We start from the raw sequence: 17,353 nt of genomic DNA, 5'->3' as shown, positions 1-17,353 counted from the left end.
TCGAGGCCCTGGCTCCCCACCTGCAGGGGAGTCACTTCACAGGTGGTGAAACAGGTCTGCAGGTGCCTATCCTTCTCTCCCCCTTTCTGTCTTCCCCTCCATTTCTCTCTGTCCTATCCAACAAGGACATCATCAATAACTACAACAATAATAAAAAACAAGGGCAACAAAAAGGAAAATAAATAAAGGAGTGAGGTAGATAGCATAATGGTTATGCAAAGAGACTCAAGCCTGAGACTCCAAAGTCCCAGGTTCAGTCCCTCACACTACCATAAGCCAGAGCTGAGCAGTGCTCTGACTATATATATATATGTTGAAAGGGTTAGGTGGTGGTGCACCTGGTTGAGCACACATGTTATAATGTGCAATGACCCCAGTTCAAGTCCCCGGTCCCCACCTGCAGGGGGAAAGCTTTGAGAGTGGTGAAGCAGGGCTGCAGGTATCTCTCTATCCCTTTTCTTCAATTCCTGGATGTTTATATCTGATAAATAAATAAAGATAATACAAAACATTTTAAAAAGCAAAGAAAGAAAAAATAGCAGTGGGAGTCGGGCGGTAGCGCAGCGGGCTAAGCGCAGGTGGCGCAAAGCACAAGGACCGGCATAAGGATCCCTGTTCGAACCCCGGCTCCCCACCTGCAGGGGGAGTCGCTTCACAGGTGGTGAAGCAGGTCTGCAGTTGTCTGTCTTTCTCTCCTCCTCTCTGTCTTCCCCTCCCTCTCTCCATTTCTCTCTGTCCTATCCAACAACGACAACAACAATAATAACTACAACAATAAAACAAGGGCAACAAAAGGGAATAAATAAATAAAATAAATATTTAAAAAAAATTTAAAAAAAAAGAAAAAGAAAAAATAGCGGTAGTCAAGAAATACTGAAAATGTGTATGACAGATGAATTCAGGTGCTCTTTAGTGGAATTTATTTTTTTTTGCTGGTATAGTGTTTTATTTTGGGAATGAGGACTTTAAGGTGTGTGGAATTAAGCATTTTCTTTTCTTTTTTTTCTTTAGTGGAATTTAAATGTATTTATTGGGTAAATGACCCTGCAGAGGTTCCATACAGTGAACTCTCCTTCTTTCTCTCTCTCTCTCCCACTCCTTATCTTCCATTTTTATTTCCACATGACGTGGGGGATTGAAATGAACCCTTACGGGAGTCGGAAGGTATCGCAGTGGGTAAGTGCACGTGGCACAATGTGCAAGGACCCAAGTAAAGATCCTGGTTCCAGCTCCCAGCTCCCCACCTGTAGGGGAATCCCTGCACAGTGGTGAAGCAGGTCTGCAGGTGTCTATCTCTCTTCCCTTCTCTGTCTCCCCTCCTCTGTCGATTTCTCTTTGTCCTATCCAACAACAATGACATCAATAACAATAACTACAAGGGCAACAAAAGGGAAAATAAATAAATATAAAAAAATTTTTTAAAATGAAATGAATCCTTACTAAAAGGTAAAATAGTCCACCTCTGAACCATGCCTCCTATCATTTAGACAAATATTTATTTATTACTTTTTAAGATTTTACCAGAACACTTTTCAGCTCTGACTTATGGTGGTGCGGAGGAGTGAACCTGGGACTTTGGTGCCTCAGGCAGGAGAGTCTCTTTGCATAACCACTATGCTATCTACACCTGCCTTAGACAAATCTTTATAAAAGAAAATTTGCAGCAGTATCCAGGGAGTATAAGGAGTTGCCAGTTATAGAACACACTCTGGCCACAGAAAGTACATGGGTTCATGCTCAACAAGATGGACTGAGGGTGTCTTAGGTCCCTCAGAACATCTATTAGCTCAACGCAAAGCAGTTTGAATATCCAGGTGTGGAGAGTTCCCTGAGGTCTGTAACTCTCCAGGGGGCAGGACAAACCCCCAGACTCCAGGCAGGCAGCCCAGCCCTGTGCTGGGGCAGCTTCTCCAGCATGGCCATGGAGAGGCAGTCCCCATGGAGGTTGAGGGTCCTGAGATGGGAGCAGAGGCTCAGGGCAGGCAGGATGGCTTCCAGCTGGGAGTCCAGGATCCCACACAGACCTAAGTCCAGGTTCTGGAGGGTGGCTGCGCAACCTTCTAGCAGGGGTTCCACTGAGTGGGTCAGACTGGTGCCTCTGAGACACAGGTCTCTGAGCTGCATGAGGCTCGGTCACCAGGACAGGCAGGTCATCTCAGCCTCCAGGAGGCTGCAGTCAGTAATGGAGAGGGCCTCCAAAGAGGTGGTCAGGCACCTTAGTGGTGGATGCAATGTCACAGCCACTGTCAGACAAATTCTGAGCAAGCCAGGACCGAACTCAAACTATTCATTTTTTTATTTCTTTATTGGTGAATTAATATTTTACATTCCACAGTAAATACAATAGTTTATACATGCATAACATTTGCCAGTTTTCCATATAACAATACAACCCCGACTAGGTCCCCTGTCATCCTTTTTGGACCTGTATTCTCCCCCCAACCCACCGCAGAGTCTTTTACTTTGGTGTAATACACCAATTCCAGTTCAGGTTCTACTTGTGTTTTCTCTTCTGATCTTGTTTTTCAACTTCTTTTTTTCTTTAAATTTCTTCATTTGTCTGCATGTTTCCAACCCATTTTTCCAACACCATTTGTTGAAGAGACTCTGCTTTCTTGATTTAACAGTCTGGGAAGTTTTGTCAAATATTAGTTGTCTGTAGATGTGGGGGCTTACTTCTCAGCTCTCAATTCTAATTCACTGGTCGGTGTGTCTTCATGTTCCAGTTTTTATTACAATGGATCAATAATAAATACAGTTTGAGATCTGGGATTTGGAAACCCACCTAACGCAACAAGACAAACACAGACTCAAAGTGAAAGGTGTGGGGGCTTACTTCTGGGCTCTCAGTTCTATTCTGCTGATCAATGTGTTTATTCATGTTCCAGTACCAAGCAGTTTTGTTGACAATGCCCCAATAATACAATTTAAGAACTGCGAGTGTGATGCCTCCAGTTCTGTTCTTTATTCTCAAAATTGTTTTGGCAATTCTAGGTCTTTTCTGGTTCCAGATAAACATTTGTAGCATTTGTTCTATTCTCCTATGATGTGCTTGGGATCTTCATGGGGATAGCATTAAATTTGTAGATGGCTCTGGATAGTATATTCATTTTGATGATGTTAATTCTACCAACCCATGAACATGGAATATCTTTCCACCACTTTGTGTCTTTTTCAATTTCCTACTCAGTGACTCATAATTTTCAGTATACAAATCTTTCACTTCTTTGGTTAGGTTTACTCCTAGATATTTTATTGTTTTTGTTGCTATATTAAAAGGAATTGATTTCTGGATTTCAATTTCTTCTAGCTTAGTGTTTTCATAGAGGGGTGCCAATGACTTTTGAATGTTAATTTTGTAGCCTGACACCTTACTGTATTTCCTGATGATTTCCAAAAGCTTCTTGCTGGATTCCTTAGGTTTTTCTGTGTATACGATCATGTCATCTGCAAATAGGGAGAGTTTGACTTCTTCTCTTCCAATCTGTATCCCTTTAATTCCTTGCTCCTGCCTGATTTCTATGGCAAGAACTTCCAACACTATGTTGAATAGTAATGGTGATAGTGAGCAGCCCTGTCTAGTTCCTCATCTGAGGGGAAATGCTTCCAGTTTTTCACCACTGAGTATGATGTTGGCTGTAGGTTTGCTATATACAGATTCCACTATCTTCAGGAATTTTCCATCATTTCCCATTTTTTGTAGCGTTTTGACCATAAAGTTATGTTGGATTTTGTCAAAGGCTTTCTCTGCATCTATTGATATGACCATGTAGTTTTTGGTCTTGCTTTTATTGATGTGGTGGATCACGTTGATTGATTTATGTATATTAAACCAACCTTGCATGCCTGGGATAAACCCCACTTGGTCATGATGAACACTCTTTTTGATATACTAATGTATCCAGTTGGCTAGAATTTTGTCCAGTATTTTAGCATCTATGTTCATTAGAAATATTGGTATGTAGTTTTCTTTTTTTGGTTGTGTCCCTGTCTGCTTTTGGTATCAGGGTGATGTTGGCTTCATAGAAGCTGGCAGGGAGTATTCCAGTGTCTTCAATCTTCTGGAAAACTTTTAAAAGTAGAGGTATTAGTTTTTCTTTGAAGGTTTTGTAGAATTCATTGGTAAAACCATCTATTATAGGACTTTTATTCTTGGGAAGGTTTTTCATAACTGTTTCAATTTCATTAGCTGTGATGGGTCTGTTCATGTTATCTAGTTCCTCTTTATTTAGTTTTGGAAGTTTGTAGGTATATAGGAATTCATATATTTCTTCTAGGTTCTTTAGCTTGGTGGCATAGAGTTGTTCATAGAAGTCTTGAATGGTATGTTGAATTTCTTTGGTGTCTTTTCTTTAAAAAAATTTTTTTAAATCTTTATTTATTTGCTGGATAGAGACAGTCAGAAATTGATGGGGAAGGGGGTGATAGGAGGGGGAGAGAGACAGCGAGACACCTGCAGCACTGCTTCACCACTTGTGAAGCTTTCCCCCAGCAGGTGGGGGCCAGGGACTTGAACCTGGGTCCTTGTGCATTGTAACATGTGCGCTCAACCAAGTGTGCCACCACCTGGCCCCTTTGGTGTCTTTCTGATATCTCTTCTTTCACTTGTGATCTGATTTATTTGGGTCTTCCTTTTTTGTTTTTTGAGTTTGGCTAAAGGTCTGTTGATTTTGTTCACTCTTTCAAAGAACCAACATTTAATTTTGTTGATATTTTTTATGGTGTTCTTATCATCAATGTTATTTATTTCTGCCTTTAGTTTTTTCTGTCCTTCTCGTTGCTTTAATGTTCATTTGTTCTTCTCTCCTAGGTCTTTATGGTGTGCATTCAGGCTGTTTATTTGTGCTTTTTCTTGTTTCTTAATGTGTGCTTGTATTGTTATGAACTTCCCTCTCAGGACTGCCTTAGCTGTGTCTCAAATATTTTGATATGTTCTGTCTTCATTTTCATTGAACTCTTGAAACATTTTGATTTCTTCCTTGATTTCCTCTTTGACCCAGTAGTTGTTAAGTAGTGTACTGTTGAGCTTCCACATTTTGGGACTATTATTAATCTTTTGTTGATTGTTAAGTGTTAGTTTAATTCCACTGTGATCTGAGAAGATGCTTGGGATGATTTCAATGCTCTTGAATTTTCTGATGCTGTCTTTGTGGCCTAACACATGGTCTATCCTTGCGAATGACCCATGTAGAATGTGTATTCCAGCTTCTTGAGGCGAATGACTCTTAAAATGTCCAATAATTTTGGTGTATCTCCTCATTTAGCTCCCTTATGTATTTATTGAATCATCTGCCTGTATGATCTGTTATAGCATTTGTTATAGCATTCAGGTTTATGCCCAAAAGGTTTCTGCTCACTCCTACACTACTATTCCTCTGTCACAGATGGAGTCTTTTACAGACATTGACCCATCTTAATGCGATGACTAGATAAAATATAGGGAAAGATGTAGAAATATTGTCAGATGGTGGAGCCTGGGAGAGCTTAACCTATGAGATGAGTCCCTCCAGGTAAGTCTCTCTCTCTCTACAGAGAGGCTGAGCACAGAGGGGACACATAAATCTCACATGGTTGGCAACCATGTAAGTCTTCCCTCCCCCACAAAAACACCCTCCATCCTCCCACCTGAGCATGGCATTCCTTAAAAAACATTTAAGCCTGCTCCACTCTAAATTTCCTATACTGTGGCCATTAGGTAAAAGGAAAGGGGGAGATGCTGGGAAATTGTGCAGATGCAGTCACAGCCACCATGTTGTCCCCTCAGGGCATTGTCAATTCCCCTTGATAGTTGGAGTGCTTTGTTTACTCCACCCCTTCCCCTTCCTGTGAGAGCTATTATCCTATCCTGGAGTGCTTTGTTTACTCCTCCCCCTTCCCATTATCCCATCCTCAAGTGCCTTGTTTCCTAGCCAATCATGTACTGACTTTCTCCCATAAAAGCCCTTCTTCTTTCACTCCTAGCTCTCTTGCCTGTTTTTCACCTCGGTGAACGGAAGGGAGCTGTGTGTAGTGGGATGTGGCCATTTTTGATAGCTCCACTTGGCCCGAACTGCTGCGCTCTCACCCAACTCTGAGGTGCTCACGTGAATAAAGAATTGTGTGCACCTCTCCACTTCGGATTTCCTCTATCTCTCCTCCACAGCGCAGCCCAACAGGCTATGGGCCAACCAAGGGTTTGGGGCTCACCTCAAGCTCCTGCATTAGCCTAGTTCTCAAAGTGGTCAGCTGCCCTTGATCAGGTGTGTTCTGTGCTTATCTCTCAGTATGCACAGTGTTTGATCACACTCAAGCAAGTCAGTGTCTGGACAATTCTACATGAGAGCAGTTTTGTTGTTGTCTCCTGGAATTCATATGGACTTGGTACATTCTTGATGGAGCTACTGTGTGAGGTTCACTTCTAGCACGTTCTAGTTCATTTCAAGTACATTCCATTATCTTCATTCATACTTAAAAGAAATGGGGCTTATCTGTGGTCAGAAAATTGAAAAGAAGCTTGTACTTAGTGAGACATGTGCCCTTGATCTGATTTCCATCAGATGACCATCCCGATTTTTTTAAAAAACAGATCTTTTAATTTTTTAATAGGACAGAGAGAAATGAAGAGAGGAGGGGGAAGTCAGAGATGAGGAGACAAAGATAAGACACCTGCAGACTTGCTTTACTACCTGTTAAGTGACTTTCCTGCAGGTGGGAAGCCAGGGGCTGGACCCGGGATCCTTATTCTGGTCCTTACACGTCACATCATGTGCGCTTAACTCACTGCACTACTTTCCAACTTCCAAACATTATTGTTATTATAGGCATGTTTTTATTAGAAAGTTCCATAGGTTTGGGGCATCCTTATCTCCCCTTGAAAGTTTCTTGGTTCTGGGATAACCTAAATCTACCCTAAAGTTTCCTTGGTCGGGAGTAGTCTAATAGACTGTCCTTTGAAAGCTCTCCTTTGAAAGCTCAGGGTTTATATGTCATAAATCCCAGGGTTCCCAGGTTCAATCTTCACCCCCAGCTAATGTCTGCAGGTGTCTACCTTTCTCTCCTCCTCTCTATCTCTTCTCCTCTCTCAACTTCTCTCTGGCTTATCCAACAACAGCAATGACAACAACAATAAACAACAAGGTCAACAAAATGGGAAAAACAGCATTCAGGAGCAGTTGATTCATAGTACAGGCACCAAGTCCCAGCAGTAACCCTGGAGGTAAAAATTGTAGCAAAGTTTTTTCCATCTTTTTTGCATATTAAGTCTTGTCAGTAGATGGAAGTATAAAGTTCTACCTTTAACAAGGGCAACAAAAGGTAAAATAAATAAATAAATAAATAAATATAAATACTATAAAAATAGAGTGGGGGTATAGCGTAATAGTTATGCAAAGAGACTTTCATGCCTGAGGATCTCAAGTCCCAGGTTCAGTCCACCACACTGACATAAGCCCGAACTGAACAGTGCTCTGGTAAAAAAAAACAAAAAACTATAATAATAATAAAAAATAAAGTTCTACCTTGCAGAGATGATTATCTGATTTATTTTTGGAGTTTTGGACATTTTCCATGTCCCTTTCACTGCTCTGAGCTGCCCCCCACCTCCATTAACAATCATTTTGATAATACAGAAGCTATTTGTGAACTTGACAAATATAAATAAGTATGCCAAAAGAACTGTTTGAAATTTCTTCTAAATTTCATTTAGGTTTATGTGTTCATTGAGCAAAATAATTCTCGAGGGTTCTATACTGCTCATTATAATGGAAAACCAAGGTGGAGTGGAAGTAGTTAGCATAATGGTTATTCAGACTGTCATGCCTGAGGCTCCAAAGTCCTAGGTTCAATTCCCCACACCACCATAAACAAGAGTTGAGCAGTGCTCTGGTTAAAAAACAAATCCCCAGAATCACATTTGCCAGAGTGGTGTTCTAGCTCCCAGCCCCTATTAACAACAACAAAAAGCCTAGGTGTCTAGGTGGTTTGGCATTTAGATGAGCACACATTATCACCATGCACAAGGATCCAAGTTCAAGGCCCTGATCCTCATTTGTGTGTGTGGGTCCACTCATTGCTGTCACTTAACTTCTAGTTTTGTTTTTTTTAACTGTGTTTATTGAAGGGAGAGAGCCAGAAATTGAGAGGGAAGGGGGAGATAGAGAGGAAGAGAGAGACACCTGCAACCCTGATTCACCACTTGTGAAGCTTTCCCCCTGCAGGTGGGGACCAGGGGCGTGAACCTGGGTCCTTGCGCACTGTAATATGTGCACTTGATCAAGTATGGAACCACCCAGCCCCTCTCACTACTCTTTCTTTAGAAACTGAATGAGTGTTTTTTCTTTGCTTATTTGTTTTTGTTTTGTTTTTGCATGCTCTTATTGGGTGTACCACTACTGGGACCCTTCTTTTACACTATTTTATTACTTTACCTGTAGGAGGAAGCTCTTTCTATATAAACTTTAGATTTTAGTTTTCCTAGAAATACATGCACTGCCCTGCCAAGCCAAGTGGTGTTCCTGGACTACACTACTCAAAGATCTCAATGGTTTACTTTCTTTATTAGTGAGTTAATAGTGTGTGGGAAGATGATAAGGTTTTTTATCACAATGGTAAGTCACTGAAAATTCCATCAAAGGACTGTGCAGCCCCCAAACCACTATAATAAACAAAAAGCCCAAGAGACAATTTGAATTTTTTTTTTTTTTTGCGAGTTCTTTGCCATCTATATCCCATATGTGAGTGAGACCACCACCTGGCTGGGGTCATTGCATTTAGCATAATCATCTCTAGTTACATCTGTTTTGTCCTAATTGATTTAACCTCATTTTCTGTTTATTTTTTGTGGAGTAGTCTTTCACTAAGAATATATTATAATTGCATTAGTCTGCCCTAGGGAACTGAGTTTAATCCTCATTTTGATTAACTATAAATAATGCAGCTTTGAAGATAAAGGATATATTTAGCATATGCACATTTTCTCTTTTCAAGGCAATTTTTATTTTTCATTAAGAGTGGGTTATGGGAGTCGGGCGGTAGTGCAGTGTGATAAGCACATGTGGCTCAAAGCGCAAGTACTGGAATAAGGATCCAGGTTCAAGCCCCCGGCTCCCCACCTGCAGGGGAGTTGCTTCACAAGTGGTGAAGCAGGTCTGCAGGTGTCTGTCTTTCTCTTCCCCTCTGTCTTCCCCTCCTTTCTCCAGTTCTGTCTGTCCTATCCAACCATGACATCAATAACAACAATAACTGCAACAATAATGAAAAACATCAAGGGCCACAAAAGAGAAAATAAATATTTAAAAAAATTTAAAGAAGAGTGGGTTGTAAGATTAGCGCGGGGGAGATAGCATAATGGTTACACAGACTCTCATGCCTGAGGCTCCTAAATTGCAGGTTCAATCTTCAACACCACCATAAACCAGAGATGAGCAGTGCTCTGGTGTTTTGTCTCTCTGAAAAAAAAATAATTAAAAATTAAAAAAGCAAATAAATGCTATAATAGCAATAATACTGTAAGAGTACATGGTCTAGTTCTACACTACATTCATCACCAAAGTTCTGTGCATTTACCCTCCCAACAGTGAGTGTGGTGTGGGACTAGACTGTGCTTGGGAGGGTTTTCTGTTTTAAAGATTATTTATGTGATTCAAAACAAACAAGCAAAAAAAGGTAAAAGGCTTATCTCTTTTCAAAATTTTATTTTGTTATCTTTATATAGAGAGACAGCTGGAAATTAAGAAGGAAAGGATAGAAAGGGAGAGATAACTGCAGCCCTGCTTCACCACTTGTGAAGCTTCACCCCCTGCAGGTGGCGAGCAGGGATTGGAACCCAGGTCCTTATGCATTGATTTATGTGCGCTCAACCAGGTGTGCCACCACCTGGCTCCAAAGGTTCTTACGCTTTTTGTATCTTTTTTTTTTTTTAAGCAGAGCACTGCTCAGCTCTTGCTTATGGTGGTGTAGGGTTTTTGAACCTGGGACCTTGGAGCCTGAGGCATGAGTCTCTGCATAACCATTATACTATCTTACCTTTTAACTGGTTCTTCCTCTTCTCCCAACAGTGCAAATCAGCAACAGCTGATAAAAAGCTTCAATGCTAACAGATCTTATTATAAAGCTAAATCCAGCAAGTAACTGATGGCTCAGAAGCCTGAGTTTCTGACTCTGCCAGGAAGTGAAATTGTAAATTTCGTGCATGTCTCCTAACTGAACTTGGAAAGTCAGGTGAAGGCCTCCTGCCCAGCTTCTCAAGTGCAGGAGAGGTGAGTGGGCAGCGACAGGTATGCTCATTTTTGAGTGGCTCAATAGAATGGAATGAATGGAGGTTTTGTCTTTTTTTAAATTTTATTACCTTTATTTATTGGATAGACAGCCAAAAATTGAGAGGGAATGGGGGATAGAGAGGGAGAGAGACACCTATAGCACTGCTTCACTACTCGTAAAGCTTTCCTCCTACAGGTGGGGACCAGGGATTCGAACCTGGGTTCTTGCGCATTGTAACATGTGCACTCAACCAGATGCGCCACCACCTGGTCCTGGTTTTGTCTTTAGGAAGAAAACAATTGAGTTCTTTCCTCTGTACAGCTGATGTTACTATTATTGCGACTTTTTTATTATCCTTATTTATTGGATAGAGAGAAAAGGGAGGGGTAGAGAGGGTGAGAGACAGAGACACCTGCAGCACTGCTTCACTTATGAAGCTTTCCCCTTGCAGGTAGGGACTGGGGGCTTGAACCTGGGTCCTTGCACATTGTAACATGTGCACTCAACCAGTTGCACCAGCACCCCCCCCCTTTTTTTTTAACGAGGGCTCTGATTAGTTCTGATTTATGGGAATGAACCTGAAACTTCAGGGACTCAGGCAGAAAGATGCTTTTTTTTTTTTTTAAATTTAAGAAAGGATAAATTAACAAAACCATAGGGTAGGAGGGGGTACAACTCCACACAATTCCCACCACCCAATCTCCATATCCCACCCCCTCCCCTGATAGCTTTCCCACTCTCTGTCCCTCTGGGAGCATGGACCCAGGGTCATTGTGGGTTGTAGAAGGTGGAAGGTGTGGCTTCTGTAATTGCTTCTCCGCTGAACATGGGCGTTGACTGGTCGGTCCATACTCCCAGTCTGCCTCTCTCTTTCCCTAGTAGGGTGTGTCCCTGGGGAAGCGGAGCTCCAGGCCACATTGGTGGGGTCTTCAGTCCAGGGAAGCCTGGCCGGCATCCAGCTTTTATAACCCTTATACTATTCCCCATGCCTCAAGGAGTGTCCTTCTTGATTTTCTAAGATAGAGATGTGAAGATGACTATCTTCTGGCCAGATCCAGCCGACCAGGAACAGTAGTAGCTGGAGAGGGTGATAGGATTGAGAAAAGAAAGAAGACAGTGCAATGGGATCGGGAGGGCCCAAGTTCATTAACTGAGCACCTGGATTTATTTTTCTCAAAGCCTTTTATAACACTTACAGCATGCATCTAGTAACTTTGTAAATTTCTCAAGGCATAAAACAAGCTACAGAACAAGATAGGAGTAAAAGTACATGCAGGTAACTATTTTTTTCCAGGGGATTGGCAAAGTCTTTATCATTTTCCCAAGGAATAGGAAAGCTTTCAGGGAAGGGGATGAGACAGGGAGTTCTGGTGGTGGGAATTGTATGGAGTTATGTTATACTATGGTTTTTGTCAGTGTTTCCTTTACATAAATAAAAAATGACCACTCAATACCTTTTTCTCTTTATTATTTACTCCCTTTTATTGTCCTTGTTGTAGTTATTATTGATGTCCTTGTTGTTGGAAAGGACAGAGAAATGGAAGAGGGAAAGACAGAGAGGGGGAGATAAAGATAGACACTTGCAGACCTGCTTCACCGCTTGTTAAACCACTCCACTGCAGGTGGGGAGCTGGAGGATCGACCGGATACTTATGGCCGTCCTTGTTCTTTGAGCCATGTTCCCTTAACCCGCTGCGCTACCGCGCGACTCCCATCAGTAGCTTTTTCAACAGTTGGTGTTTCTGTCTCTTCTAAAGCTTGACAATCTCACATTATAGGTTTCATTTGCCTTCCGTGATTATCAGTGACTTTGAGAATATTTTCACATGTCTGTTGTCCCTGTGGATCTCTTGAGAATATTCTATCAATATATTCCACCTATTTTTGAAGGAATTATTTGCCTTTTCCTTAAAAAATTATTTTGTGTGGCCTGGGATGTGGTGCAGTGGATAAAGCATCAGACTCTCAAGCATGACAGCCTGAGTTCAATCACAGCAGCACATGTAACAGAGTGATATCTGGTTGTTTCTCTCCTCCTATCTTTCTCATAAATACAATCTTAAAAAAATAGTTTATTTTTGAAAGATACAGAGATAAACATCATAGCAATGCCCAGCTCTGGTTTATGTTAGTGCAAGGGGGATTGAACCCAGGACTGTAGAGCCTCAGCCATGATAATCCCTTTGCATTACCATTATGCTATCTACACCTGTCCAATGGACTGTTAAATTTTTTAATTTTTAAAAAAATATTTATTTCCTTTTGTTGCCCTTGTTATATTGTTATTATTGATGTCATTTTTGGATAGGACAGAGAGAAATGAAGAGAGGAGGGGAAGACAGAGAGAAGAGAAAGGTAGACACCTGCAGACCTGCTTCACTGTCTGTGAAGTGACTCTCCTGCAGGTGTGGAGCTGGGGGCTTGAACCAAGATCATTATGCCAGTCCTTGCACTTCGTGCCATGTGCGTTTAACCCACTACACTACCACTGGACTCCCGATTGTTACATTTTTTAATTGATGAATTCTTTAAGTATTCTGATTATCAGTATTCTCTGATGTAGGACAAAACTTTTTCTGAGTCTGTCGGAAGTAATCTGTTATGGTAGACTGCCTTTGCTGCATATAACCTTTTCAATTTGAAAACTGTATTCATTTATCTTTGCTTTTGGTTTCCTTGCAATTACATTTGTAGTGATGAACATGTTGACAAAACTTATACGGAGAGCTGTCTTTTTCTCCTCTAATCTCCCAGCTCAAACTCAAATAGGCATAACAAAGGAGACCACCTGGGACTGCAACAAGGCAGGACTAGAGAGGCTTCAGGAACCCACCAAATCACCAGTGAGTGCAAACCCATGTAATTCATGGACAGAGAGGAGCATAGGGAGAGATTAAGTGGCTCACAATACAGCAGTTTACTACTTGAGACACCAACACCAGTCTCTTTTACCCACAAAAAGATGGCTGAAGGAGGTGAGGACCCCCCTAAGACTCACCAAATGCAACTGTGAGTTACCGCCCTCAGAATCTGGAGGGGGGGGGGCTGTGCTGATACCAGGGGACAGAGAACCAGGAAACTCAGGAGAAGACCTATGACATAGTGGGAATTGTATTGTTAAATGGGAAACTGTGGAATGTTATGCATGTACAAACTATTGTATTTACTGTTGAATGTAAAACATTAATTCCCCAATAAAGAAATAAATTTAAAAAAAAGATCTCAAAAAGATACTGAGATACTGAAAACAACAACAGAGACCTATGGAATCACTTTGAAAGAAATAATATACGCATTATTGGCTTACCAGAGGAAGAGAGGGAGGGGAAGAAAGCATTCTTCAAAAAATAATAGCTAAGAATTTCTCTAGTCTAGAAAACATCAAAGACATAAAGGTTCAAGAAGCCCAGAGGGTCCCAAACAGAATTAACCCAGACAAAAAGACACCAAGAATGGAAAGGAATAAGGATAAAGAAAAGATCCTGAAGGTTGTAAGAGAAAAACAAAGAGTCACCTACAGAGGAAAACCCATAAGATTAGCAGCAGACTTCTCCACACAAACACTACAGGCCAGAAGAGAATGCCAAGATATCTATCGAGTGCTCAGTGAGAAAGGCTTTCACCAAGACTACACCATCATTCAGACTATATGGAGGCATAAAAACCTTCTCATACAAGCAACAGTTGAAAGAATAACTATCATCATTACTATTCAATATAGTGTTGGAAGTTCTTGCCATATACAATCAGGCAAGAGCAAGGAATTGGAAGAGAATAAGTCATGCTCTCCATATTTGCAGATGACATGATAGTATTTATAGAAAAACCTAAATAATCAAGTAAGAAGTTTTTAGAAATCATCAGGCAGTAGTGTCAGGCTACAAAATAAACATACAAAAGTTAGCGACATATGTCTATGCAAACATGAGGTAGTAAAAGAATCCAGAATTCTGGGAGTCAGGTGGTAGAGCATTGAGTTAAGTGCATGTGGCGGAAAGTGGGACTGGCATAAGGATCCCAGTTCAATTCCCCAGCTCCCCACCTGCAGAGGAGTCACTTCACATGTGGTGAAGCAGGTATGCAGATGTCTCACCTTCTCTCCCTTTCTGTCTTCCCTCCTCCTCTCCATTTCTCTCTGTCCTATCTAACAATGACAACATTAATAACAATAATAACTACTACAACAATAAAAAACAAGGGCAACAAAAGGGAAAATAAATAAAAATTAAAAAGTTAAAAAATCAATTCCTTTTACTATAGCAATAAAAACCAATATAATATCTAGGAATAAACCTAAAAAAGACTTGTATACTAAAAATTATGAGTCACTATTCAAGAAAATTGAAAGACACAAAGAAGTGGAAAGATATTCCTGGTTCACGAGTTGGAAGAAATGAACGTCATTAAAATGAGTATACTACTCTGAGCCATATACAAATTTAATGCAATCCCCATCAAGGTCCCAACCAATGTTTTCAGAATAGAACAAATTCTACAAATGTTTATATGGAACCAAAAAAGATCTAGAATTGCTAAAACATTCTTGAGAAGAATAGAACTGGAGGCATCACACTATCTGATCTCAAATTATAAGGTCATTGTGATCGAAAATGGTACTGGAACACAAGACACACTGAGCAGTAGAACAGAGAGCTCAGAAGTAAGTTCCCACACTTACGGACATTCTTAATTTAAATTTTTGTATTCTTCCATCTAAATTTTAAAGGCATCTTCAATGATACTAATACAATTACAAACAAGATTAAATGAAAAATAAGCCAATGAGACTACATAAAATTTAGACAGTCCTGAAGGTGGCTCTTTCCCTTACTACAACCTCCAGGAAATCTGTTTTACAAAATAAAACAAAATATTTTAAATGCAAAGAAAAGGCAAATTTAGAAATATGTACTTTCCAACTAGACAGATACAATTTATGCAAAAAAAAAAGATTCACATATTGTAGCATCCATTGTTATTTCACTGTTTACATTCACTCAAGTTCCTTACTAGTTCTGTGAAGTCATTCTAAAATGTCTACACTGATAAGAATAGTTTTTATTTTTTTATAAAGGGTTGTCTTAAAAATTTTTTTTTTATTGTTTCTGTAGTTCTTATTAATGTTGTCATTATTAGACAGGACAGGAACGGAATTCTTTCATGTGAATTCTTTCATGTTTTCGAAGCCTACTGGAACAAATGAATGCTTTACTACATAGTTTACATTCATAGGGTTTCTCTCCACTGTGAATTCTTTCATGTGTCCGAAGAGTACTGGAATCACTGAATGTTTTATTACATAGTTTACATTCATAGGGTTTCTCTCCACTGTGAGTTCTATCATGTGTCCGAAGAGTACTGGAATGACTGAATGCTTTACTACATACTTTACATACATAGGGTTTCTCTCCACTGTGAGTTCTTTCATGTGACCGAAGATGACTGGAAGAAATGAATGTTTTACTACATAGTTTACATACATAGGGATTCTCTCCACTGTGAGTTCTTTCATGTGTCCGAAGATTACTAGAACAACTGAATGTTTTACTACATAATTTACATACATAGGGTTTCTCTCCACTGTGAGTTCTTGTATGTTTCCGAAGAGTACTGGAATGTCTGAATGTCTTACTACATAGTTTACATTCATAAGGTTTCTCTCCACTGTGAATTCTTTCATGTGACCGAAGAGTATTAGAATCACTGAATGTTTTACTACATAGTTTACATTCATAGGGTTTCTCTCCACTGTGAATTCTTTCATGTTTTCGAAGATCATTTGAATAACTAAATGCTTTACTACATAGTTTACATTCATAGGGTTTCTCCCCACTGTGAGTTCTTTCATGTGTACGAAGCTGACTGGAATAACCAAATGCTTTACTACATAATTTACATACATAGGGTTTCTCTCCACTGTGAAGTCTTTCATGTTTTTGAAGATGATTAGAATAAGTGAATAATTTGTTGTATACTTCATATTCTTGAGATTTTCTACCATTCTGACTTTCTTTGCCCTCAGAGATTTTCACTGTTGTATTACTGTAAAATAATGAATAATTAATTAATGACATTTTAATGAACAAAATTGTAATTGATTCTATTATAAAATGCAGGACATTATTTTACATAATAAGCCACAAAATCAGATATTAACAATAGATTTGATTAAAATATATACTAAAAAAATATCAGATACTCAAGATTATAAAAAGATCTCAAGTTAAAAGTAACATGTTGGGCTAAAAGCCAGTTCCCCTGCTCCACCCTGCATTGCTGATACTATGGTCTATTTACATAATCCCTGTTTTGCCTGAAAGATCCCCACCCATTCCATTCCTCTGATCTATCTTCTTTCTACCTTGAGACCCGCCCTGCCTGCAAGGTAACATTAATCCCACCAGTTAAAACCATAGCAATAGTTGCTAAGGAAGTTTATACCTTCCCAGCCGCTTTTGCCTTTCTCCTCTGCCATCCTTGCCATTTCTGTTTCAGACTGCCCACTTCCAGCTCGGGCCTATAAAAGCCTTCACTCTCTGATCAATAAAGACATTACATTACCACGCTGCCAAGAGTTCCTGGTATCTCTTCCGGGTAGCTGAGTGAGTAGCAGACCAGGCTGGCTCTGGTTGAGTTCTCTCCAATACAGAGAGCACACATCTGGGAAGAGGCACCGCCATACTAGCCCGGCAGTAAACTTAAAAAATTGGTAATTAGGGCTTGGCAGTGATGCATGCCAATATCAAAATATACCAAAATCAATATCAAAATATTTATCTTTTCTACAAGGACTACCTCTAAGTATCATAAAAATATAGATATTCACACACTGAAGATATTTTTATTGTTTCCAAGTGTACTATTTTATAAATACTAAGCATCTTTGCCCCCTTTTTAAAATTCCAGTTTACTTGTAAATGTATCTCTCACCTTTGTTTACTCCCATGCAAGTTATGCTGCGCTTCGGTGGAATGTTCTTGTATCTTTTCTGAAATTACAAAATATAAATGTATTAGAAATTGTAAAAGTAAGTTGACTTTTTGATCCATTGTGACTCATGGTCAAGCCTTGCTCACTTAACAGTGTCTCCATTTCTACATTGCTGAACAAAAAGTGA

At 40.0% G+C, this 17,353-nt stretch overlaps 2 protein-coding genes across 2 annotated transcripts in view; one reads left to right on the top strand and one right to left on the bottom strand.

Annotated features, from left to right (window-relative positions):
- Positions 1-17,353, top strand: part of LOC107523368 (zinc finger protein 709-like) — a 486,341-nt gene that overhangs the window by 14,898 nt on the left and 454,090 nt on the right. The gene's annotated exons all lie outside the window — the stretch shown is intronic.
- Positions 1-17,353, bottom strand: part of LOC103128154 (zinc finger protein 709-like) — a 245,165-nt gene that overhangs the window by 218,225 nt on the left and 9,587 nt on the right. The window contains exon 4 of the mRNA XM_060204958.1: positions 17,167-17,224. Within this exon, the coding sequence (XP_060060941.1) occupies positions 17,167-17,224 (58 nt within the window). The remainder of the gene's footprint in view (positions 1-17,166; positions 17,225-17,353) is intronic.

This window comes from Erinaceus europaeus, chromosome 13, assembly GCF_950295315.1.
Source record: "Erinaceus europaeus chromosome 13, mEriEur2.1, whole genome shotgun sequence".
Taxonomy (NCBI): Eukaryota; Metazoa; Chordata; class Mammalia; order Eulipotyphla; family Erinaceidae; genus Erinaceus; species Erinaceus europaeus.
This window is presented reverse-complemented; position numbering and strand designations above follow the sequence as displayed.